At 39.8% G+C, this 25,506-nt stretch overlaps 1 protein-coding gene across 27 annotated transcripts in view; it reads right to left on the bottom strand.

Annotated features, from left to right (window-relative positions):
- Positions 1-25,506, bottom strand: part of NRXN3 (neurexin 3) — a 1,029,877-nt gene that overhangs the window by 646,483 nt on the left and 357,888 nt on the right. For 20 of the 27 annotated variants that reach the window (XR_009727556.1, XR_009727557.1, XM_061367479.1 and 17 more), the window contains 2 exons: positions 23,100-23,303; positions 16,696-16,722 (listed from right to left, as the gene is read on the bottom strand). Coding sequence is in view for 25 of the 27 variants with exons in the window: in XM_061367479.1 (XP_061223463.1) it covers positions 16,696-16,722; positions 23,100-23,303 (231 nt within the window). In the remaining 2 variants the exon portion in view is untranslated. The remainder of the gene's footprint in view (positions 1-16,695; positions 16,723-23,099; positions 23,304-25,506) is intronic. The other 7 variants (XM_061367484.1, XM_061367488.1, XM_061367508.1 and 4 more) reach the window with 1 other exon arrangement.

The following is a 25,506-nucleotide window of genomic DNA, read 5'->3' as shown; positions in this document are numbered from 1 at the left end:
GTAAACACCTCATCAAAGAACACATTTCATTCCCTTACACAGGAGGCACATTACAATTCTTTTCCTGATAATACCTGCCTTTGTGCTTCTGATTCAAATTCAAAAGGAATATTGCCTTTTTGCTGCAGTAAGAAACAGGACCAGATTCCCATTACAAGGGTGGCATTAGGAACTATATATACACGCATGTATATGTTAGTCTCCCTCTCTCTGTAACTCTATACAGAATGAAATGCCAGGAGTTACATGCAGTTAAAACAGTAAAATTCTGATCATACCTATAGAATTTATAATCACATGAACATTTATGGATAACATGAAGATGTCAATGCTATAATTACATAATACTAAAAAAATATGTCAGGAAGAATCTGCTCCAATGTCATCTTGAGAGAAGAATCTCACCAAAGCTGTCAAGCTTAATGTCAGTGGTGTTTCTCCGACCTCCTGCCACAGGCCAAGGAAAAGAACAGGACCCAGAGCTCCAGACATTTCACTTGAGTGCAAAGGAAAAAGCCATCTGAACAGGCACTCAGTCACAGCTGAAATGACATTTCCCAAAGTGCAGGCCAAAGGAAAACTACACTGATGTAAAACTCAGCAGACCATTTCACAGGGTAAATGGATCATACTGCTATGGCACGGGGTCACCACTTGGCTTTTATTTACAGAATTAACTATTTTTAGGACACAAGCAAATTTTAGCTTTAGTATTTCTTCTTACAGGAATGAAGCCAACTGAAATCCTGCAAACATAATTCCATTTCCCTTTGGCTATTCTGATATAATTTTTCAAACTTAGGTCAGAACACTAACAAACATGAGGAAATTCCCACATCTATTTAAACTTAATTTGCTGTATCACACAGAGTCTACTTTAGCAAAAGGACCAGCATTATACAAAGGGAGCATACTAAAATGAGTACAATCACCATCAGAACACAATTTAAATATTTGAGATAGTTTGAGAAACCCAAGTAAGCAAACTTCAGCTTCTGCAGACTCAAACAACTTAAATGACATATTGCTTCAGCAGCAAAATGCTAAGTTGAACACAGTGTTGAAAAGATGCATTAAAAAGTACAGAACAGGATCAGGCAGTTATCCACCTCACATATGTGTCAAACAGTTCTGATGTATAGAAATGAAAAATCATATATGAAGAATATCATAAACCAGGTAACCTGTTAGTCTGCAGATATTCAATCATCTAGAAGAGTGAGATACGTAATCACATGCAAGAGCAATATCATTTATTAATGATAGCCTCATTATTCTGTCCTAATTATTCTGTCATTTTAATGGAAATCATGACTGAATCTGAAGTACAGTGCATAAATTCCAAGCCAATAAAACTATACATACTAACCATGTTTACAGCAGTCCAGCTATTGTTGGTGCAGGAGACTGAGTACTTGTTTAATTTCTAAGGAGCAGGTCCGTCATTTCTCACTGTTTCTGAAGATACAGGCAGTGGTGCAAAAAACACAGTTATCTCTTTCAGTTTGCTGTTATGGAAACTATCTCAAATGCAGGCAATTCAAAGGAGAGGAGAGAGAAAACTGCTAACAGCATTTTGGAATATCATGGTAAGATTTGATCATCTACAGATAAGAACATTGCACACTTATTCTTGTAATATGTCTGTACCTTCCTACTCATTTAATTTTATTTCAGTTCAAACTATATATATGCACACACACATATATATATTTTACTGTTTGTGTGGCATTTTTTTCATTGAATTGATGGTATCTCTACCTAAATAACTACACCTAAAATTACATGTCTCATGGATGTTGATTTATTTCAACAAGAAATTAATCGCCACACATAAAAGGGAAAAAAATTCCTTGCCGTGTTTCCACCAAACTACACCAGCAAGACAATCTGGTCTTTAACATTTTGGAAAACATTGCATCTTACAACAGTTTATTACTGTAAGGTTGTGGGTAATAAACAGGAATCCATTATTTTTTCATATGCACTAAATACATTTGCACAACAGCTTCGTACTGGTGATATTTAAGCCACTGCAGACATTTATGACTTCAGACTGTAAAGCCTACTGGCAAGCAGGTGACTATTTTTGGCTACACACTACTGGAAAGCTGAAATGCAGGTAAATAAATGGCTTGCCCAAAGTCCTGCTACTGCAGTTATGCAAAGATTATTATTATCTGGAAACTGTTGCAGTGATGTTGAGAAGTCTATCCAAAGCTTCAATGAGAAATGTCACAGCAATGCTCCTGACAATCACCCAGGAGGTGCAAGTGGCTCTGAACTGCCCAGCAGAGGAGAATGACACAGCTTGCAGCTATGTGAGAGCTTAGTCCTCTCCACTGTCTGATGAAAGACTAGGCTTGACAAACTAAATACTGACTAAAATTAATCATTGGACTAAATGTGAATGCCCATACACTCCCTCTAAGCCTCTTGCCCTTGTATTCACTTGTATAATAAAAACTTCAGAGTAGATTATGTCTCCTAGCTGTCCTGTAAAAATGTATGGCTGCTTGTATATGGATACTGTTCTTATCAGCAAGAACTGAAATTAGGATTTTCTGTGTCCAGAAAAGAGGCATTTAATATCAAACCAGAAAAAGTAATATCCTTTTCTCTGTGGGTACCAAGATGAATTTATCAAAGCCAGGCTAAACTAGTTGTCTACTACGTCAACATACTGGTATTTCTCTGATGTTAGAATAGATATCAGGTAGTAATCAGGTTCTGTATGTGGGTAGGTTCACCTGCCCAAACTTCTTCATTCTGTTCAAATACAAATATTCTGGTCTCTTTTGCCTGTGAACATACAAGAGCTGGTCACAGTAGAATATGACTGGAAGCAAGGTAGGACTGGGTAGCACTATCTGGGATGCTAGACTCCATCTCTAGCCACTGTAGAGATCCTAGAACTTATAGACAGAATTCTCAGTGCTTGGGGAAAGGAAATAAAAAACTTTGAAGTGTGGGCCAAACAGGAACAAACAGGAACAGCATGGGCCAATTGGAACAGTGGACTAGTGACGGAAGAGATTTAGAAACAGCTGTCTCTATAAAATAACAGTTCCCACTGATCTGTACTGCCACAAAGCAATGGCTTCTTACGGCCTTTTCACTTCCAGTATTCTTAAACTAACAAAAAGCAGAACAATGTACAACACTTTAATCACCACCAGATTTTCTCTTGTAAGATTTTCTTCACTCAGAGATAATAAGAACCAACTCTGACTTCCCTACAGTCTTTGATGCTAGGAAATAGAGTTTGGGTTTGTTTCACCTCTGTATTTGTAGCCATGGAAATTTTATGCTAGCAAATTTGTTAGTGCTTCAGATTACTTCAGATTATTTTCTTCATAAAAAGCTGATGTGGTTTCAATGCCCTTGGGAAATCTGTTCCTACATTTTCTTCTCCTCTGGCCCTGCAAAATCTGTCCAGGTTCTACACTGCATCTCCTGCAGTTTCAGGTCTACTGATATCTGAAGCAAAAGATTTGTAACTATTGTCACCTCCAGCAAAATGTAAGAAGTTTTTTTCAGCAGTAATACAATTAACAGTGTTCACAGTTCATGGATACTGGTTTATCCCTACCAGAACCATTTCAAGTATTGAAATTGACGTGTAAAGGCAGCTAAGACCTTCCCTTTCCATCAGTATGCAGCTTGCCAATCTCCAAAAAGTAGGCAATAAATTCACACACAGACCCTACAAGCAGAAATTGGATCCCTCCATATACTATTAGTGCAGTAAGGTAACACAATGAGTAAGAATGCATAATCTTTTTCTTTGCTCACAGTTACCTCTCTGCTAAAAACTGTAGAGTAGCATCAGGGTTGAATAGCTGCAACAAAGCATGCCCTTGCTGTCAGAGGTGCTCAGATAATGGTGCCATGTTATGAGCAGAGCTGAAAGCCCATAATGTTGTGCTACTGCATAAAATGACTTCATGGTTTGTCCTTCAGTAATTCCATGCGTAGAGTAATCCCACAACTATTGCAGTCTTTAAGATTAAATCACCAGCACAAGAAGAATATTCCAAAGATAAAAATATTCTTAAGACCTACTTAGAAAGTATTTTTAATTTTAGGCTCAAATCCCACCATACTATGAAACAGAATCAAATGTCCTTTCAATGCTATGACCAAAAAAGTGATACCAAAACAAAGTAATGCATTACCTTGCCCAGCTGCTACCATTTCCCACAGAAAAATGAAGTGGAGTAAAATATTTTACTATACATCCCTCCTTTAGTTTATCATAACTGTAGTTCTATAGGTATCTATAGTCCTGTAAGTATCTCTATGTTCTTCTGTACTCCCAAAGCTCTGAGGAAACTGATTCTGTCCCATTTCTGACCCTATCAGAAAAAGTGAAAGCAGAAATATTACATTAACACATGTTCACGTTTGGCCCTTGAGTCTAAACATGATGCAGATCCCCAAAGGTAAACCTGTGATGAGTTAAAACTCACTTATTTGCATTCAAAGCAAAGTGACTGAGCCTCATTTTTCTCAGACACAATTTTTTCAGATCATGGGGATTAAATCCAATGGGAAAACCTGATCCATTGGGTACACTGCATGACTTGGAAGTGATCACAAAGACTGGCAAGAATTTTGCCCACCTGAAGATATACCTGTCTCAAGAACTCACATTTGTTTCATTTGCCTCACAACAAGAAAATATACAGTACCTCTCACTTATCACATTTTCAGTTCTGAAAATTTCCCTTTAGTATTTGGCAGTGGATCTCTTAAGGACAAGGGCCTTAAGAGTTGACTCTTCACAAATGCTGAGCATTTAAAATCCTGTGAAAGTCAACAGGGACTGACTAGGCTTAGTGCCTCTGCAAATCAGAGCTAAAGCAAAAAAAAAAATATCTTAATAACTTCCTAATGGATTGCTGAAAGCCATAGTTTCAGCAATCAAGACGACAGAAAGCTGGGCTCTTTTCCCTTCTAACACATAATTAACAACATTTGAAAAATATAAAAAGAGGTGCAAGGAAGAGGAATATATTTGTCTTTTAACTCCATTTGATTGTACTGGACTAAAGGAGATGCCTGGAAGGGCAAAGCATAAAAAAACCCTCTCTTAAAATAAGGAAGAAAATGTATTTCCTTACAATGCATCAAAGCTCACCTGAAAGTGAGAAGTACCTTTAACTTCTCTGCCTTCTGTAATAAGGGAGGTGGCTCGCACCCATTCAGAGGAATGCCTTCTCATAACCCACTCTCCACACTCACACTCTGCAATTTGGTAGGAAAATTTCTCCAGCCCTTTTGCTCCCTAAACAAATCTCAGAGCCCAAGTTCCTTTGTCCTGTTTTTAAACACCATCCTTGCCACAGCCACTCTTTGTGTGGTTGTGAAACAGACCAATTTCTCAAGTTTACCTCAACTCAGCTCAAGAAACATCAGACTGGATTTATGGCAAAGCAAAACATAAGATCTTTCAGATATTTAAAGTATTTTTTTAGTTATAAAATGAACATCAGATGCAATTCTAACATTAGTTTAAAATGGAATGCATCTCTATTTACTTAATTACTCCTACTCAGAATTCTTAGGTTCCAGCTGCTTCAGTTGAGGGTTTGGCTTTAGAGTAACATCATGCCTTCCAAGTGCTGCCCTCACTTTTTACAACCTCTGTGTTCACATATGGCTGCTACAGTCCCTTACAATCACATCTGGGCTAATGTGCTATTAAGAATTTTACCTGAAATCAAGGCATTTCAGTACTAAACCACTGAAACCCCTTTCTGAATTCATGCCTAACTAGTTAGGAGTGACTGAGTATCAGCTATGCAAATATCACTGATGTTTTTTTTCCATCAGCTATGGAACACCCCACACTTTGAAAAAGTTACTTGCTTCATACAGAGCATCTACAGAGCACTACCATCAAGAACCTGTTTGCATCCAAGTCCTTTTTCACACAGTTCTGCCAATGAACACAATCTTCCCCTTTACTGCTTTCCACAAAGCACCCTGAACATCCCTCCAACCCTGTTAGAGGTGGAAAAGCAATAACACAGCAACCAAAAAATTATCATATTGCTTCAGAGACGTATTTAGGCTGCTGAGCACATGCACTGAAAATAAACTAGTAAATCTCTAGCTGCACCACGAGATGGTGCTCAGGCCCCTCTGTACCAGGCACATGGAGTACCACCAGAGACAGGGAAGTTTGCTTGAACTGAACACTAATACAGCCTAAGCACCGGCACTTGTGCTCATAAATGGCTCCCTCTCTGCAGCCCTATTGAATACAGCATCCCCTGTAGAATACTACTGGGCTGCTGGAGAAGTCACCCAGTCAGTGAGAAATGGCAAAGAATACCACTGGATCTTCCACACGGGAAGCTTGATATCTAACACACTGGCAAAAGCCTGGGAGTTTGGATAACCTCTTCAGCCATTCAGACAAAACAGATCCATAAGAACTATGCTAAAGGAAAAACTAAAATCTTGCTTTTTCATACAGTTTTCACACTGCTCCATCTGCTCTGTTATATTTTAATATGCTTGAAATAAATCATAGTGCGACCAGAGAGAGAAGTACTATAAATTTTGATTAAAATGAGAACTGGTCAATTTTATTGGCACTGCTTTTAATGGCAATAATTATTTAGGAAGCAAGTTTCCCTTAATCTGAAGTTATCCTAAGCAGCAAAATATCATAACATAATAAATTGGAAGCAACAAACTTTCAGTCTTTCTAGTATAACAGAACATGGAACTAAACGAGGGTAATTTTCTGCCCATCACAAGGGAGGCAGTGTTATTACCCACACTTGCGGCATCAATACTTTGAGAATTCTAGGGCTATGATCAGTATTTTCATGAAATAAAGTGAGGCTGTAGCAGAATAAGCTATGGTAAGAATGTAATTGGGGCAAATGCAATTACTCTTACACTGTAACGGTAACTACCAGCATGTGGTTTAACCAACTGTATACTAACCTCCAAAAATCTCAGTGGTCATCTACAAATATGCTTCTTTCCTTCCCTTTTTGTATTAAAGTTGAATCAGGGCTGTTACATGGAATTTTATGCCATCTTCCACAATAGAACTGGCTACATTTTAGTAGAAAATGGCATTTAATCTGTATCAGCCACTAAAATCTCCAGGCTTCATTAACTATCCTGCTAGGCAAACTCACCTTATAAGCCTACAAGATAAAACCCCACCTCTCACACTTCCATAGCTCTTTCAAGGGGCTTCTTTGCAATTAGAGCATTTTTATATTATTTCAGAAATAATGATTAAATTCTAGCAACATTTGTGCCTGCCATTTGTCCACAGAATGTGCAAAACCATTTCATTCAAATTGGACCCTGTGCCACCATAACCTCTACAAGAGGCACACATCTTCGACCATACATGCCAACTGGAACGGGGGGAACTCAATCACATTTATAACTCCTCACAATGCTGCAAAAGGAGTTGGGGCTTGAGACAATGAAATACCAAATGGATGACATCTTTTTCCAATTCAGCTAAGAAAGGTTTGTGGGTTTGCACGCAGCATAACGATTTGGCAAATACTGTCCCCTCTCTCAAGGCTAAGAGCTAAACTCCAAGAATTCCAGAAGCACCATGCTAGATAAAAGACTGCAACTTCATTTAAATGTTTCAATGCTTAAGAACACTTTTCACTAGGGAGTTCCAAAGAAGCTAACAGCTTGGTGAAGGTGGCAATAGATTCCAACATGAAAAATGCTGATGCTAGTCAAAAGCAAAACCAGCTACATTTCTCTTTGTCTACCAGTTCAAAACAGTCGGCTGGATATTTTAAATAAGGTTCCTCTACTAAAAGGGAAACAGAAAACACACCCAAATTATGTCAGCTTGCTATTTTAATCCACAATTAAACCTTTACCTGAACCTTCACTAAAAATTAATTAGAATAACATCACCCCTGTTTTAAGCTTGCTGGTGATTCTCTGCTTCAAATTCATGAGCAAACAAAAACAGTAAGATATCCTTGGAGGATTAAAATTACCTGGTGATTTGACCTTCAATTCATGGTCAGGCCTGGATACTGTAAAATCCACCAAGAGGGAAAAGCTATTTTTCCATAATGAAGTGTGTGCACATGACTGTTTTAATATAGCAGCCACTGATGTGGCACAAAAAGATGTTTAACTGAGAAAATTACTTGAGAACTTCTCTCAGGCTTTCTAACTTTTCATATTCAGAATGAAAATGTTCAGCATATTGCATTTTCTACTAGCTAGAAAATGGTTTGTGATGATAAAAAATAAAATCTTCACCACTGATCAAACCCATCTTGGCTTCCTGGCCAGATTCTTTGTGGCATCAACTGTTGCCATGCATTTTATTCCCTTTGCACAAGAGAAACCAGAAGTCAACAACCGTTTCCTTGGCCCTGAAACCTCAAGAATCAGCTTTTCTTGTGATGAGTATAAGTTAAGCAATTAGAAAAGAAGACATCACTGCTGAAAGGTTTGTTAAGGGCAAGTTTCCAGAGAAGCAGCAGCAATGAAAGTTTGCCATACGAATCACACACCAGCGTGCACCAGGTCAACCAAGCAAGACTCTCTGAAAGGGTTCTTGTTCTCTCTGACTCACTCTGCCCCTACACAAACAGTAAATATTCCTAAGGTACTTCTTTCGGAGGCAGACCACAAGCCTGCAGCTCACCTTTCCCCAGCTCATTTCAGAAAGGCCAATGTTCAAGCACAGAAGCACCAAAGGGTGTTTTTAAATGGAACTTCAATCTTACTCTTCAAGCACCTGTGTGCAATTGCAGCTCTTTACTCTCCCAGAGAATTAATTTATGAGCAGTGCCTTCTGCCAGCTTTGCAGTGCAAAGTACAGGCAGTGTGACAGGGCATGGTGGCAGGACAGCAGCAGTCACTGCTGAACTTGGTGGGTGGTGTGAAGACTGTTAAATGTGAGGAAAAAAAGCTTGCAGCTGTGGAGAGGCAACTTCTCTGTCATTATCAACCCTCTCACTATTCATTTCCAGAAACAGCATCCACTAGTTAAGTCCTAATGCAGTCACTGTTTGATTTTAAGAGAGTCAACAGCCTGATATGTCTTAATGCTGGAGACAACACATCTAGTGCTGCTGCACAGCTCCCTGATATTACCACTCACACAGCAAATTTCCTCAAATTCAGTGTCGTGTAGAAAAAGAAAAATTTAAAAGATGAAAAAAGAAATGACCAAATGCCTGGGCACCCCAGACGACACTGTTTTAGTTCGCCTTTGGCCATCTATTTAACTGCAGGGCAGCAAAAGCATTGCCTTTTTAAGCCCTGTAGCATTATGCCCACAAACTTTGAAGACTATAGCTACTTCCTCAGTGTACCAGGTCTAGGAGGGAGGTAATCTTCATGGCAGCCTTCATGGTGCTATGCTTTGGATTTTTAAGCAAAATAGTGATGATAATACACAGGTGGGTGAGAGTGAGTGAGCAGCTGTATGGTGCATAGCCACCTACAAGAGTTAACACAGTACACTGAGGAAAGTGCAAGTGATGACAGCTGATCTGAAAGGAACACAAATCAATTTATACAAAGAAAGTGGCCAAACTAAGAAACAGAAGTGTACAAGTTTTTCTATCAAAACCTTTTTTTTTTTTTTTTTTCTGAGACCCTGCCAACACTGCAACACAAAAGGAAGTAAGATATCCTCTTTTTCCCAGACATGAAAAAGGAAGCCTGTATTCTAACAACAGTGGATAAAAGAAACACATGTCTGAGCAGCAACTAGCTAATTTAATGGATCATTAAACCAAAATTCAGCATCACATGACTTCAAAACTTATTCTACCCACAAACTTCTTCTTGGGTTTACCCACAGCATCTTTCTCCTTGGCAAAACATCCCCAACCTTTTCGTATTTCATGATCTTTGTTATAGCATCCAGAATCCCAGTATTTAATCAGAATTTCTAACATTAAATAATGGGTGTCTAGCTTAGTGACTGGCAGGGTGATTGATACAGTTGTTTTGACTCTGCCTCCTTCACAACAGTTCTCATTTTAGTTATAATCCTGTGGAAGGGGTCAGTGGCTAAAGGAATTTAAAATTGTATATATAAGAACACAGAGCACAAAGATAACCTTTCAAGAAGTGGCAAGGAGTCAAGGAAAGCTGCTGGGTTGGAACAACAGCCAGTAAACTGGTATGGCTGTTTTCCAAAAGTGGGTCATTGATTCCTGACAGATGATTGCCAAGTTCCCAAGGTTTTCTTCCCTGTTAGGTCTCACCACAATAATCCAGAATGCGTTCTGCCAAGCTGGGCTCTCAACAGCTCCATCTCTTCAAACTGATGACGTTAGAAGACCTGCTGAAGTCTCTCCCAGAGCACTAGAAATGAAAAGTCAGACTACGGACTTTAAAAGGATGTGACAGTATTAGCTAGAAGATGAAGGTTAACTGCTGCTAACTAAGAGCTAGAGCTAGCTGAAGTCTGGTGAACATGGACTTACATTTGTAGCCCAGATTTATGGCCCCTAAAATATTCTGGGATGCAGGGACCTTGTGATACCATAAACTGCATTTTAGAAGTGCAGAAACTAATTATGTACAATAAAACTTAATCTTCATGGCACTGTCTGGATGAGGAGCATTAAAGACATTGTGGAAAGCTTGTGCTTCTTACACTCGGTGTTCTGCAACCAGTAACGCAAATCACTAAAGCCTCTCTATCTGTCACTAGCAGTCTATCAAGTATCTGCTGAGCCTGAAGGCTCACTGATTTGGCCTTAACTATACTGATAAGGTAGCACCCAACACAGTAAGCAGCGCTTGTGCTGATTAGCATTTCCTCTTCTTTTTAACTATTCAAAGTCTCATTAAAGATGCTCTTTCTGGGTTGTTCTCAGACAAAATTAGTCACATATAAAATACTTACTTCCTCCTAGATCCTAGAACACAAGTTTTCAGTTTTTGAATAAAACAACAAAGTGGATGTTCTGGCAACTAATTATGGAACCTAATCTACAGAAGACATATTGTCTAGAGCAGCAAAGCAGAATAGCTCCTCATAATGTGCTTCACCTTTTGCTTCTTGCTAGATGGAAGATGTCTACAGGGAACCCAGACCCAAAGGGTCTTGTCCTCTCCACTCCAACTGGTAACTGTGTGGACTTAGTCACTTGCCTATTAAAGCAAGCCCAGGAGCACGTTGGGGTAATAAGCAACCTTGGAGCTGAGAGCTTAAGAGGTTTTTCACACTGGGGATTTGAATCAAGCAAGTCTGAGACAGAATAACTCATTTTGTAGTAGCTGCCATGGGGAAGAGGAGTTTGTTGAGTTATGTGATAAAGCTCATCTGCACACCCACAACGGAGCTCAGGAGCCCAAATACTACCTTAGTGGGCTACAGTGGCAGGCAGGCACAGATCAAGGACTCCTGAAAAATGAACACCCTGACTGGGCCTCTCCCAGGACTGTTCAGCAGAGCCACTTGTCTCAGTGTCCAAGCATGAAACTCATCACTAAGTCATCTGGAACATCTCCTGAGATCACCTTATGGCCTAAGGGGGTTGTTGCCTAGGGTGGGACACACATGATGTAGAGGAAAAGCAGCTTGGGATCAGACAGACTTATTATGGGATGTTTATGGGAGAAACCAAAGGCAGAAAAATTGAGGTGTTAAGGTGATTTTGGAAGGAACAAAATCTTATTTTTTAGGAAAAGATGGGTGAGGGGATATAAAGGGCTGATCATTTCTAAATAGCCAGTTAGTATTCTTACCTGGCTGTTCCCTGTGCCTTATCAGCACAGTCAGTCCTGTCTTCTTACTAAATTGATTTTTAACTCCTTCTTGGGTAAGGGTTCTCTATTCTGTGTGCATGAGGATGTATGGTGGTTTACGTGCAGCAGCTGGAGTCAGACCATGGGTGAAAGGGCCCAAATGCTTCTGCTGAAAGAGACTGGAGTGAGCATGGGTCTGTGAGCAAGCTTGTGATCACTAGCAAAGTGCCTGCCAGGAATACATCTTCAACCTTATACTGGCTGAACCTGGAAACATGGAGTGGCAGTAGCCTTACTGCTCTCAGGCTCTTGGTTGCAACACGTGTGTTCTCCTCTAATAGTTCTTTGTTTACCACTGAACTGGGAGGACTGCTGTTTCATCACCTGACAGAAGGAAAAGTCTTCTAAAGACAGGCTTGCTCCCTTCCCTTCTTCTCCACTGCAGTGGAGCAGCATGAGGCCAGACCAGCACCCTGAGTCTGAGACCGCTCAAAGAGGAGACTGCTCTCAGTGAAGCTGTACCGATGCTACACACACCACCTTTGTTTTCACCACTGCAGTATGACATACTAATGACTCATCACTTTTCAGGCTGCACAAGCATTCATTTCTTCCTGATTATGTTTAAATGGAATTGGAAGACACTAGAGTCACAAATATGACATGCATGTTTAATCATACCTCTTCATTTTCCAAATAATATTTTCATGTTAGAGTACTATTAAGCCTTTATTAAAATGACAGCAACATCACAAGGAATCAGATAAGTGCATTCCGTTTTATAAAATTTTTATTAGTTAGCACAACTTCCTATTTCCTTAAGATAATATGGAAAAAAGGAAATTTTAAACCTCCCCCAGATAGTTACACATCATAGGTTTGTATTTTATGTTGTTATAGTGGCACTTACTAAAATGAAACATTAAAGTTGCATTGAATTAAGGCACTAAATACAGTAAGCATGGCAACTGAGAAGGGAGAACCACCAATCCAGTATCATAGCTCTCTTCTATTGCCAAAGACCAGTTCAAAACTCATTGGATCTGAAACAACATGCGAACAGTGAGGCCTCATAAGAGATACAAGATTAACTAGTAGTGATTGGGCTGTGATTTTTCATCCTCTTCCATCTGTGCTTTTAGCAACAGGTACAAGAAGAGGATCAGGATTTGCTGAGGCTACACAAGTAACATGAAAATAGGTAACGGCTTGTCTGGCATGCTTTAGTGAGAAGAAAAAGCCTCACTATGAAGCAACAAGCAATATGGCAGAAGTATTCACTGTCCCAAAGATAGCTACTTTTGAAGATCAAACCTCCCATAAAGGGAGTGTCAAACTATGTGACTCTGACTATTGAAACACCACGTAAGTGTGGGAGAAAGAGAACCAGGCCATGAAAAATAATACAAGTGGTATCCTAGAAAGAACATAAAGACACCTCCAAAACCTAGTAAACCTGTAACACACACAGCCCTGTCCTCAACACTTAATACTGGGTAGGATTCTGAAAATGATCTCCATCCAGACTGATATGAAATGGAGGTAACTGAAAGGGAATAAGGAAATCAAGGACTAGTTCTGAAAAAAAACTGAAGAAAAATTAAAGCTATTCGATTATGACACAAACTATAAAACTATCACACAAGTCTGACTTTTTTTAAGGTGAACTGTGTTTTTCAAGAAACAGTTTACAGGAGATGGACCAAAGAGTTACTCTTCTTTAGGAAATCTTATTTAAAAAAGCAAAACACAAGTATGCAAAATTCTAAGGGTATTTAGACTATACCTATTTTTCAAATAAATCCAGCCAAAAAAAATTGTGCTACCCATTATAGATGCATTATGTTGAGGAATCATTCAATGCACCTTCACATTTTGGGATCCTGATCTTGGTTGTGCTGATTTCACATTCAGATGAAAAGAGAATTACTACTCAGTTACGTATTTCTAGGCAACAGCACTGTTGTGTCCCTCTAAGTTCAAACTCTGTCAGTGCACAGAAACATCAGTTTAGATATCTTCAAGAGGGAAAGGGTAAGTATTGATATAAATAACATTCTAGGAAATTATGTCAGTCTTCCATTTCAGAACTGTGAGGTATTACAGTGATGAGAAACAGAGAAAACATAAGAAGAAATGAAGTGATGGAAAACAGTATTTTACATCAGATATATGACAAGACAAAGATATGCAATCAAAAACCCCTCAATTCCTTTAATGAAAGTTAGGAGCAAGTATATTGAAAATTAAATGCTTACCAAGGACAATATACTCTTCTCAAACAGCATGAGCTTCAGCGCTCGCTGTGATAAGCTCTTTAACCTATACACACGTTCTACAAGATGCCAAAAGTACAGCTCTGTTTACTTTTAAAACCATGCACCATGTTCCTCTTACTCAGTCAGCAATGGTGACAGCTTGACCTGAAACTCTTCAACTGATCTGGAATAACATTTGCCAAGTTACTTTAAAACACTTCTGCTCATTCCAACAGACCCTGGCAGACCCATCTGTATATGGATAACTCCCTCTGTACAGCTAAATGTCAGTGTGTCTGAAAGAACAGTTACAGTGATACTTGGTCTGCTACTGCTTAACTGCATTTTATTCATGCAAGAGTATACAGGTTTTTATTAATCAGTTCCCAACAGGTTCCCTTCTAGAACGCAGAACAGACGACGTGAGTCATCGCAACAGGCAGCAACAGAACAGGGTGTTGGAATACGGCTGTTCATTTTCAGCAAAGTATCATAAAAAATAAATTAGGAAAATCCAAAGTGATTTAAATAAATAAACAGAAACCTTCAAAGGAAGGCTGTATTTAAAAATGTAACATGCTCAACTATTAAAAATGCATGGAAGCAAAATGATTCAAGATGTTTTGATGCTTATGGGGAAACTAACAAAAGCACTGGATTCAGACTGTCTTCCCAGTACTCTGATTAAGGGATTCTTTTCCCTCTTTCTATTTTTCAAATGTTTCTCCTAATTACATCTAGATTCTTATTTGCATGAAAACCAGACCATTGCTCCTTGCTGCTAAAGTTGATTTCTCACCTGTAAATAGTCTTCCACAGCTAAGCCTTTAACAGCCAGCTGTCACCAAAAGTTGAAGATGATGACAATGATATCAGATTATTGTTCAGTACCAGAGGAATTGATATAGATGCTCAGATGGCACACATCAACAACACCTATGGTGCAAGTATTTAGAGAGAGTTTTGGGTGGCTAAGCAGCAAGAGCATACAAACTCTCAGGAAGCAAAAGATCCTGGTTATATGCAAATGCCCTCAGTGCTACTGAGTAAAAACTGGCAATCTCAGTTAGCAGTGATTCAAAACACTTTTTCCTACTACCTACTCTACCTTGAAATACTTGTTAAAACTTTGAAGAGCAAAAGGAATTCAACAACAGCTGTTGAACTTTGAGTCATATGGGATTAATCTCACACAGCCCTGCAATAGGGCTGAAGGCAGCTGCAGTTCTCAATGTTGTGAACTCGTGATCAAGCTCCTACAGTGTATCGGGGCTCAGAGCTGAAATAATCACACACCAGCCAATGCTTTGGCTTATCCCTGGCTACATGCTCCCATGGACCACTTCCCAAGACCAAGAAACTAATTGCTTTCACTTCCCTGCAATGCAGGATGTCAATCAGCTGGCAGTGACCAGGAGGGAAAACTGATCTATTATCTGCTTATGTGTGTGGTTGTTGGTTTTTTCCTATTTGCAACCAAAGAGAATCCTTTAAATTTTTGCAAGCAGTGTACATATGGAAAACCCCCAAACAACTGCTGTCTAGCACTACAAACCTACTCTTAGTCCAAAACTATGGCAAAGCTGTGAAGAAACTGCTTTACAACAGGATTTTCTCAGTGCTGCTATAATTGGCTCTGCTACTTAAAAGTTCTCTGTTTGCTTCTGGGGCTGTAACACTTCTTTCCACCTTCCTGCTAGCTTAGATGGGGCTCGATGGTGCACAAAAAGACCATGGGAAACACATGGACCGTCTTTGCTTTTTAATCCCTTACAGAATTTCCAAAGTGATGTTTAGCCTTCCATAAATCTTTCCATATAAAATCTAACACAGAGGATCTGCCAGTTCAGGAATCTTGTTTCATGTAAGGTAAGTCTCAAAGCACACTTGAGAGCTAGACAGCTCCATTCCTTGGGAAGTGCTTTTCACTTTGAGACCAACATCAACTTCTACCAGCAATTTGAAGTAGAACAGAAAAGATTTTGTTTGCTCAATGAGTCTAAAATTTTAAATGATCTCTTACTATTATTTTCCACAGATATTTTATAAACCTTCTTCCCTTCCTTTTACAGACTGGAAGGCATTTTCAGTGAACCAGATTCAGCTGGAATTTATTATAAAAACCTAAGAGTGGTAAATGCTACAAAGGGTCTCACATTAATATAATCAAAACGTAAGGCCTAATTTTCCATTCTTCTATACCCCAATGAAAATGAGTTTTAATAAATACCAGGTTAAGTTGTCACCATTCTGAAGTAAAGTGAGAGTTTGAGTAGGTTTTGGTTTTTTAAATACACATGCCTTTTTTGTAATGGAGAAGTGCATACAGTACCTGTTGTTATTCTTATGTGGTTCTTTAAAAGTTTTCATAAAGACAACAGGTTACCAGTGAAATATAATATCAGCTCATCACGTTCCTCAGGTGCTCTTCTGCAAAGCTATGAAATAACAGTTCATCTCCTTGGAGAAACCTAACATGAAATTTTCACATACGATCCCTGCACGGTCTTCCCTCCTCCCACCCAGCTTCATATCCCACCCAGCCCCTCCATTTCAGAAGACGCATTTTTTTTAAGAAAAGAAAAGAAAATAAGAAAATAAATAAATGGAAAAAAACAGTTTATAAAACAGCAAATAAAATAAAGTTATTTTAATATATATAGAAAGAGAACAAAATGAAACTTGAGGGGAAACTTACTGGCGTTACAGTTTATCCTGATACAGTCTAGATGGGGAAAAATAAATGAAAGATGAAATTGCATCCTTCAAGGTAACAGCTGCAGACATCCAAAAACAATCAGTCCACCCTTCCGGGGACAGACACACGCAAAGAGATGTGGCCATTTTATACTTATATACAGTCTGTATAAGTTTAGGAGTGGGTGTATATGTACAGTATATTCTACATAAATATTTGTTACATAAATATATATATACACATATATATACACATATGTATAGAGAGATATACCAGTATACATATATATCCACATGTTGACAGAAAAAGCTATTTTTCTTTTATAGAAACCTCTGCATCAAAGAGTATCTTCTACTCCAGACCGTGATGTGAATTACAATAGAAAATTTGATAATTAAGGCACAAAAAATCTCCTTCAAAACCAAGTCATACTCCAGTGTCATTTCACTTTTTAAAGACCTTTAGCAATTTCTCTAAGAAGCTTGAAGCTCAAAGTCAACCTTTACACTTGGTTTCTTTCGAATTAATTCATATTGTTATTGCATAAATATACCATCTGTCCAACACAGAATACATGTAAAATCAACCTATGAGATTTGTTGGTGCAATATTTAACCCTTTCCAGCTCTCCCAAAGACAGACTCACTTGTCATTCCCCCCCAGCCCAGAACACTTTTCAGTATGTGCACAGGCACATTTATGCTGTCCATTCAGGTGAGGAAAGGGTTGATATACTGCCCAGTTGTGTCCTGTCATAAAATGGCCACTTGCAAACAGCTAACCGCACGAACGCCCAGCCCAGATTTCAGCTAGTTCTGGAGGTTGGGAATAGGTTTTATTTTTGTTTGGCAGGGGGAATGAGGATTTCTTTCAAAGGTCCCCAGATCTGCCAGCTCCTCAGAGCCCGATCTCATCTTGCTGTCTGAACGCTAAGATTGAATGGGATGCTTGTAACGTTCAGGGAGAAGATGAAATGGGCAGTGAAGTGCCAGATCTGGGAGCCTTTGCTGGCCCCACTTTGTTCAGAGCTTAAAGGCGAGGGAGGGACAAAGAGGGGTACATGGAAAGATAGAGTTACGCCTAATAAATGGAAACTGAGGAACCTGCACAAAGGAAACAAGTAGAGGTAGGAGAGCCTGAGTTAGAGGGCTTCTGAGCATTGCTTCTCTCACTAACACGCTAATGCTCAGCATATCTCAGGATATGACCCATAAAAGGATCTTTTGTTTATAAATGCCTACTTACAGCCTTGTGAACATGGTGTCTGACATGGGCAAGAGTTACCTTATCAGTGCTATTATGTATCTTGGTTCATGCTGACCTCTCAGAAAATCAAGGCCAGGAATAATAGCACCATGCTACTGGACATGCTGTCTGGACAACTAAAGCTGTGACCAGGAGGCATGGTCATATTTATTACAGAGATATGGCCCAACAAGAGAGATTATACAGAATGGCAGAGAAATAAAATGCAGTTTGCTGCTTAACTTGACCAATTTTATGCTTACTGAGACAGATGTAGGAAAATTACTTCAGCAGCTGAAACTAAATGCAGTTCTTAAAAAATGAGAGAGGGGAAAGAATAAGAGTCTATAAATAAAAAGCTGTGATGAGCAGGGACACACCAATCAGGAGCAGCATAGCCAGAGAGAGTCTGTTTTCAGCAGAACTTCTCTTGAGAAAATCTGGGTTTGGTTTTGTGCGATTAGGTTTGTCATGTGTCGTCAACCGCAACAGAAAAGTGGGAGCAAACAGTCCTGGAGCAATCGCTATGATCACCGTACAGTGGTGGCTATATCCCTTACAGGAGTTGGGTAGGGTAAGGGGAGCTCTGAAATACATGCCGGGGAACTTCCCAGTATGACCTGATGGAGAGTGAGAACAAGAGCGAGAGAGACCCCCAAGTCTCACTACAAGTGAGTGAGATCAAGGTGAGTTGTTACAGCTGGAACAACAGGGGAATTTCTACTGGCTAAACGGTAAGTGTGCTGGAAAGGAAAACAATGGCTGGTCCTCAGCAGCATTCATCAGAGTTAGAAACTAAAACCAGGATTGTGTTATTGATGTGTGCAGGGGAGTTACTGCAGCAATACCAATATAGCCACATGTCCCAGGGCTTACCCTCATGCCAAGCCACTGGCTGCTCCAGGGGAAGGGATCAATCTTTCAAACTGAAAACCAGCATAGCCCTTATCCTGGCTGCTAGATGGTTATTTCGAAGGACAACAAGAGACCAGGCCACTGAGGGGGTTGCCTTGACAACTGCTACGGCATTACGAGATCTCCAGATTCTGCGAGCATGAAAGCTCTGCAATGCCATGCAATGGGGTGCTAGGCAGAAACACTCAAGTGCACTCCAGAATAACCATCTCCCGAACCAGACGTAGTCCAGTTGGGTCAGTGGAGATCCTGCATGGCAGCTAAGGCATGCAAGTGCATCTGCTGTGCTGCTATACCAGCACCACCACGTTTTGCACAGTACCTTCAAGAACAAGTGTAGGGGGGTTTTACTAATTTCCTTAATTCTGAGCCTTGCCCAAAGCAACCAAAACCAATTTCCAACCATTAATACATGAAGCTGTTTTCTCCCTCTCACATCAGTTTTCAGAAAGGAAGATTTTTTTTCTCTAAACTAGTACAACTCAACAAATCTAAAGCAGATGATGCTTTCCCTGGCAGTTAGGTGCAGGTTTAGCCTGGTCTTTGTGCTCAAAAGAGCAGCAGTTTGGGAATTCAGGAATAATTTTAAAAAACCTGCTTGGACTTCCTGCTGCACAGTACCAGGGCAATAAGACTTCTGGCAGTCATCATCTGGAGCTCTCAACTGTGTTATCAGCTTCTAATGTAATCCAGAAGCTGCTTCCTAAGTGCTCAGATACGTTTTCCAGAGCATAGCACCTGGAAAATGTGCCAAAGACCCTCCCCTTGCAAAAGGTTAAATAGCCACACTGCTATTAGCTGACATAAGGGATTCCTTGTTTGAACAGGGCTATCTTTATTAGCAGACAAAAGACTGAGAACTAGGCCTGTGTTTCTTACCATCTGCATCTTTGTGCCTGAAAACGGCAATATTTATTTGACATTGCTAAGACCCCAGGCTGTTTTTATCTTGAATCAGGAAAACAAGTCACCTTTTCTGTGTGAGGACAGTGGTTGTTCTTTTTGACGAGTGTCCACATGTGATTATGGAAGAGCACTTTAATGCAAGACTAGGACAAGAAAGATAATCAAAGCCTGACTGTTTCTAAGCTCACTTCCAGTTATTTTCTATTGGGGAAGCAAATGAGGTCCTGTGCACACTCCTAACCCATGTTATAGTGTGGCTCCTTGCCTCTCTCCAACTTGCATGTGATCAGACCATGCACTCGCCTGTAACTGGCAACTGACAAATATTTTTGCATGTTTATGAGAAAAATAAAAATCAAGGGCCTTCGTATGTACAGATTATAGAAAAGAAATTTATTAACAAGAAACAGTGTGAATGGGCAGATATTTGCAGGTCAGAGTGTACGATTTGCATAAAAGGAAATTTGGCATAAAAGTTCACATACATTTAAAACAGAAAAATAGAAAATGCTCTGTCTGTATGTAGGACTGACAAAAGAAACTGCATTTTGGAAAGACAAAGATGTCTTTCACACCCTTGAGGAAGTATCTTAGGAAAAGATAGGTGAGAGGAATGATTACACTTCCTTACCAGAGAATTGACTGAGTTCAACAGGAGGCAGGAAGTATTTATTCTAGTCATCGGTGATCTGAAGATAAGCTAGACAAGGAATTAAAAATCTTGAACTATTTATTCTTTAATACAAGTCAGTGACACTATAGCCTTTCCACTCGCGAATGGGAGGAAAAACGTGAAGGTGGATCTCGCTATCAGACCAGCCATTTCTTTCCCTTTTTGCATATCTTCTCAGTATCAGAAATGATTCCCAAGCATGTTCCAAGCCATGATTTGTTCAATTTCCCTCTCTCTCTCCTTCCCCTCTAGACCCATTTCTTCAGAGTGCTGCTCAACAGAAGTGAGATTTGTATCACATTTGCACTTCTAATCTTCACACAACAAACACTCAAACTACTGTGAGACATGCTGTCAACATGCAGAGTGCAGTGCCTTGGGCACTCACACAGGAAAGGTCTGGAACAATTTCCTTGCTCTTCTTCCTTAGAGAATTATTCACCACTGCTCTTCCTTTCCCTCCCACCTTCTACAGCAAGCACCCAGCTGCCTGTGCCCACCCTGCCTGCTGTACGATGTTTCTAACCCCTGTCTGGTTTGGACACTGAGGGCTGAGGAGGTGAGTGGGATATGCCAGCCCCTGCAGGCTGCTCTATGCGCTCTGTTCTCAGGGCTGTTTGCTGTGCGGGCCGCAGGCTTCAGGCCTTTGAAGGGTTGAATACCATCTTTTGATTTACCATGGCTGATGGGGTATGGGCAAGCTTTACAACTGAAATACACACAAGAGTTTAAAAAAAGAAAAAAAAAAGAAAAAAAAAGTATAAAGCAACATAGGAAAGACCTTAATAACCACACAGATGAAAATAAGTAACCAAATGGAACAGATCAAAGAAGAGAAGAGACAGCTCTTAGTAACAGTATTAAATGGCTTGTAAGAAAAGCACAATGAAATAACTCACCACTCAAAACAGTCTTTGTTTATACACATCTGTCAAGGGTAAGATGCTCATGGGGATGCTGACATGTAGCTAGTCAGCACCAAACATACTCAGGTCTTCATAGGTGGTGCTGATGACTGTTTCTCACTGGTAAGAGGATTTTGGCAGCATCAGATAACTAAGTATTGTTTCTTGTTTGTGATAATTTGGCTATGAACAGTCTCCTTAAAGAGTCAGATGTGACTTACAGTAAACAACTGAAAACGAATGTCTCTGGTAAGGGTCATTCCTCCTCAAATTATGTTTCTTCTTCCTTTTTGATAAAAGGAAAGTCCTGTTTCAAGAGACATATCTGACAGTTTTATAAATCTGAAGAGAGGAGAGGTGAAGCACAATCCAACTTCCAACTGTCTAAACTACCCTTCTTTTGAGTTGGGCATAGAAGGAGAGTGCTGACAGGTTTTCACTGATGCAGCCTGTAGTCACTTTTGGCAGAGTATTCAACCTCACAAAAGTTCCCAGCTGAAAAGCTGGCAGATCTGGTACACAAATTGCTTCAGTCCCTGCAAAAATAGCCTTCAGTTAACACAGGGTTCAGTTTACAGATTTTGTCCCTGTGTTAAACCATCAATGACACATCTCTTTCCAAGCATATGTAGACTGTAAGTTAATTCTGTAGCCATGTCTTTTAGATGCCAGGCAGTAAATTAACATTCCACCTCCAGCTTAGGTGATGATGTAATAGATGCCAGTGAGCATTAAAAGTGACCAGTGCTAATCTTTCACTTTCAAAGCCAAAAAGACACACAGTTGCTGTTTTTACAGACAAGCTAGGTCCAGAGGACAACTTCTGGACAACATATTGCCCAAATGAGGATGAGGAGCCCTGAAATCACCACTCAAGCTCATCTATGGTGCAACAAGACCTTGCACTGACTCAGAATCTCTTCTTATATTCCAGGGTTCACATGAAGCAACACATTGCTTCACTGAAGAGTGAAAGAAAGCTTCAACTTGTACTTATATTTTTTTAAAAGGCTATTTGTCACTCAGGCAAGAAAACAGACTGTGGCTAATCTAAGAGCACATTTACTCCCGATTTTTTTTTATTGTTGTTGTTGTTGGAGTTGTTTCTAATTGTCTTTTTCATTAGGAAAATGTAACTCCAAGGAGACAGAACACAACCCTCTGGGATGGCAAGGGGGTGTGCACTTCTACTATTGTTGTCTTTAGTTTAATAAAGACACAAATAAAATAAAAAAAAAACCAAGCTTTTTTAGCAGATGCTGAAACAAACAGCAGTTAGAAAATGGAAATAATTAGAAAATTAGTAAGATAGACCAAGCTGCATCAAACTCTGCCAAATTATGTAAAGGGCATGGGATTCACAGGACTTCTGCTTGACACCATAACCATTTTGCTTCCCTCCCATGTTTGGCTTTCACTGTTTTGAGTGATGATGGATGAATGAGGGATGTAACTGATCAAAAGATGGACCAAGCAGCATGTTTCACACAGAGCTCACCAGTCCCAGACCAAGAAAGGAAACTTAAAAACTTACATACTTAAAAACCAACACTGGTAATAACAGAGAACTGACAGCAAATCTTCATGCAGCAATACAGAAGAGACTTTCTCTCCGCAAGAGAATACATTATGAAGACCTCAGCAGTTATTTTAGAAATCAATCCAATCAAACCAACAAAAATTAAACAGAATTATAAATAAACATTAATGACAAGCCCAAAATAATAGTGAAAGGGCAGTGGAAGGTTTTTATACGATACCTAAATTGACCATAAGTTTGACACGGCCGCCATCCAGCTCCAAGCGCAGAGTGTCAGCAGAGTCTCGTGAGGTGGTTGCCATCAACAGCCCGTAAGCACGCTGGGACATGAAACGGAAGGACACATCTTCTGCTTCTGTATGCATGACCATAGGCATGATGATCTTCATATACATGCTGCCATCATAGCTCAAGATAGAGGCCTCTGCAAGGAATCAGCAAACATGCGAAAAAATGAAAGGAAGTTACAACTCTGCAATCTTCACTCCCGAAACTCCATTAGGCAACCCTATGTGGCAAGTATGAGCAGCAAACAAAGACACTGTGCTCACCATAACTGGAGGCAGCAGTACCCATGCAGACACAATCCCTGAGGACAAGTGTGTTAGCACAGGGCCCTTTTGTGATAATGAGCTGGGCAAAGCCTCCATTTCCAGAATATCAATCTCTTCTATCAGTCCAGCCTTCCCTAGCACTACCTGTAATGACTACTTAAAATAATGTCTACAATACTTGTACTAACACATTTAGTCTTGCCTTTGAAGGCTCAGAGTTCCTATTTCTGGTACTTTAAGAGCTGTTGCTTATTTAGAGAGGAATTCCATTCTATTACTAGCACTTCAAGGAACAAACAACAATTGTATGAAGCAAGTTCCCTAATAGATCTTTTCTACATCAGGCTTCTGCTGTTTTGTGATTTTATATTTTTCTTCTCCTTACTAGCAACTACTAGTAGGAGAGTTCTCCTGACACAACCAATGGCGTTGCAATGCAAATGAAGAAAGGAATAAAACAAACTCCACTGCAAGTTTAAGTGTCATTCAAACACAGGAAAAATCAGGAGATGGAGGCACAATGAAAGCCACGAGGTGGAAAATAAATAAATAAATACAGCAAGGAAAGAAATAAAGAAATTTTATTTTTCTATCATCTCTGAGGATGTCAAAGAAAATGGTAAGTTCAGCTGTGGAAAGGAGTTGTAGTACTTAACATTCTCTATTTGTTCAGGGTCTTGCCTGCAGAAATTGATATTGTCCTCTAAGGGAGTAGAACTGAAGTCTTGTGATAGAACTGCAGCAACCACTACAGCATGATAATCATTGTTTTGGTGCAGGAATATGCTCCAAAACATTTTTATCCACAAATTTATAAATCTACATAAATGTATTAATGCATGAATGAGAACATCCCTTCTCCCCACAGCCTAAATGTTAGACACTAGACTAGGTAGATGGATGGGAAACTGAGGAACAGCCATATGTTCATGCTGGAAAGGACTCATGGCTGGCTCCACAATGGCCAGTAACAGATCTGCAGTGTGTAATAAATATGCAAATGAGGTGATAAATAAGGATATAAGTATCAAGCTGATAAAGTGTCAGAGAAGACCTCTATATGGTTACAAAACGTTTGGTGGGGATCACTGTGGTTGTGCTAGTGCAGAAACTCACTGAGCTAATAGTTGGTATGCAGCACCTCTCTGGTCATGGGACATACAAACCTATTAAGAAGAAAACTTTTCTGGAAGCACTATTAAAGTAACATGGCTGTGAACAGCATCCCTGTTTTCTTAGCTGCACTCCCCACACACCGCCATGGTCTGTACACATAAAGCTCTCTCCATGCAACACCCACTCAGCCATACATACACCTTCTGGGTACCAGCTGTCAGTGCTGCCCTGGGGACTCACACCTTCACTTAGGCAAGAAAGAGAGAAGGAAAGAAAACTTCTTTTTCAAGGTGGGGGAATTGTTTCTTCTTTTCAAAGTGCAATTCTCTTCCCCCTCACGTCTGCACCTCCTACTTGTCACCCACAGCTGCAAGCTGGAACTAAATGTACTGTATATCATACCTACACTCAAAGGCAAAGTGTGTGTACACACAAACCCTCCTTGCTCTCTTTCCACCATCTCTCTCTGTAGATTGTATTAGAAAATGCAGTCAAGCATGAAATGGCTCTTTTGACGCCTTCAGCTCAGATGTGCCTTGCATGAAACAGTTGCTTTGCCCCAGCACCTGAAGAAAGGGGTCAGAAGGTCAGGACTACAGGTGGGAGCAGCAGACACGAGTGCCCAGCTCTGCTGCTTCCTCCTCCATAGTACCATACGTTAGGTTCTTTGGAAAGTAGAAGACAACAAACCAAAAGTGTTGTAACAATGAGTCTTTTCCCTTCAAAAAGAATTCATGTCCTTCATCTCCACTGATGCCACTGCCAGAAAATTACTGTCCTTAGACAAGAAATCCCAACCGTTATTATTATACTTATGTAATAATGACCTGAAGAACACCCAGAATTGCTGAAGATAAAAGTCTAGACAGTGTTTAAACTGACATTCCACAGTAGCCTAAATCAAGTATTACTGTCCCTTCTCTGAACAGTCTGTTACAAACAGGGGCAATGAATACT

The sequence above is a fragment of the Neopsephotus bourkii genome, unplaced genomic scaffold (assembly GCF_033783945.1).
Source record: "Neopsephotus bourkii isolate Nb327-2 ecotype Australia unplaced genomic scaffold, CSIRO-AGI_Nbou_v1 NB_1376, whole genome shotgun sequence".
NCBI classification, from domain to species: Eukaryota; Metazoa; Chordata; class Aves; order Psittaciformes; family Psittacidae; genus Neopsephotus; species Neopsephotus bourkii.
The sequence above is the reverse complement of the archived record's forward strand: the minus strand, read 5'-3'. Positions and strand labels throughout refer to the sequence as shown.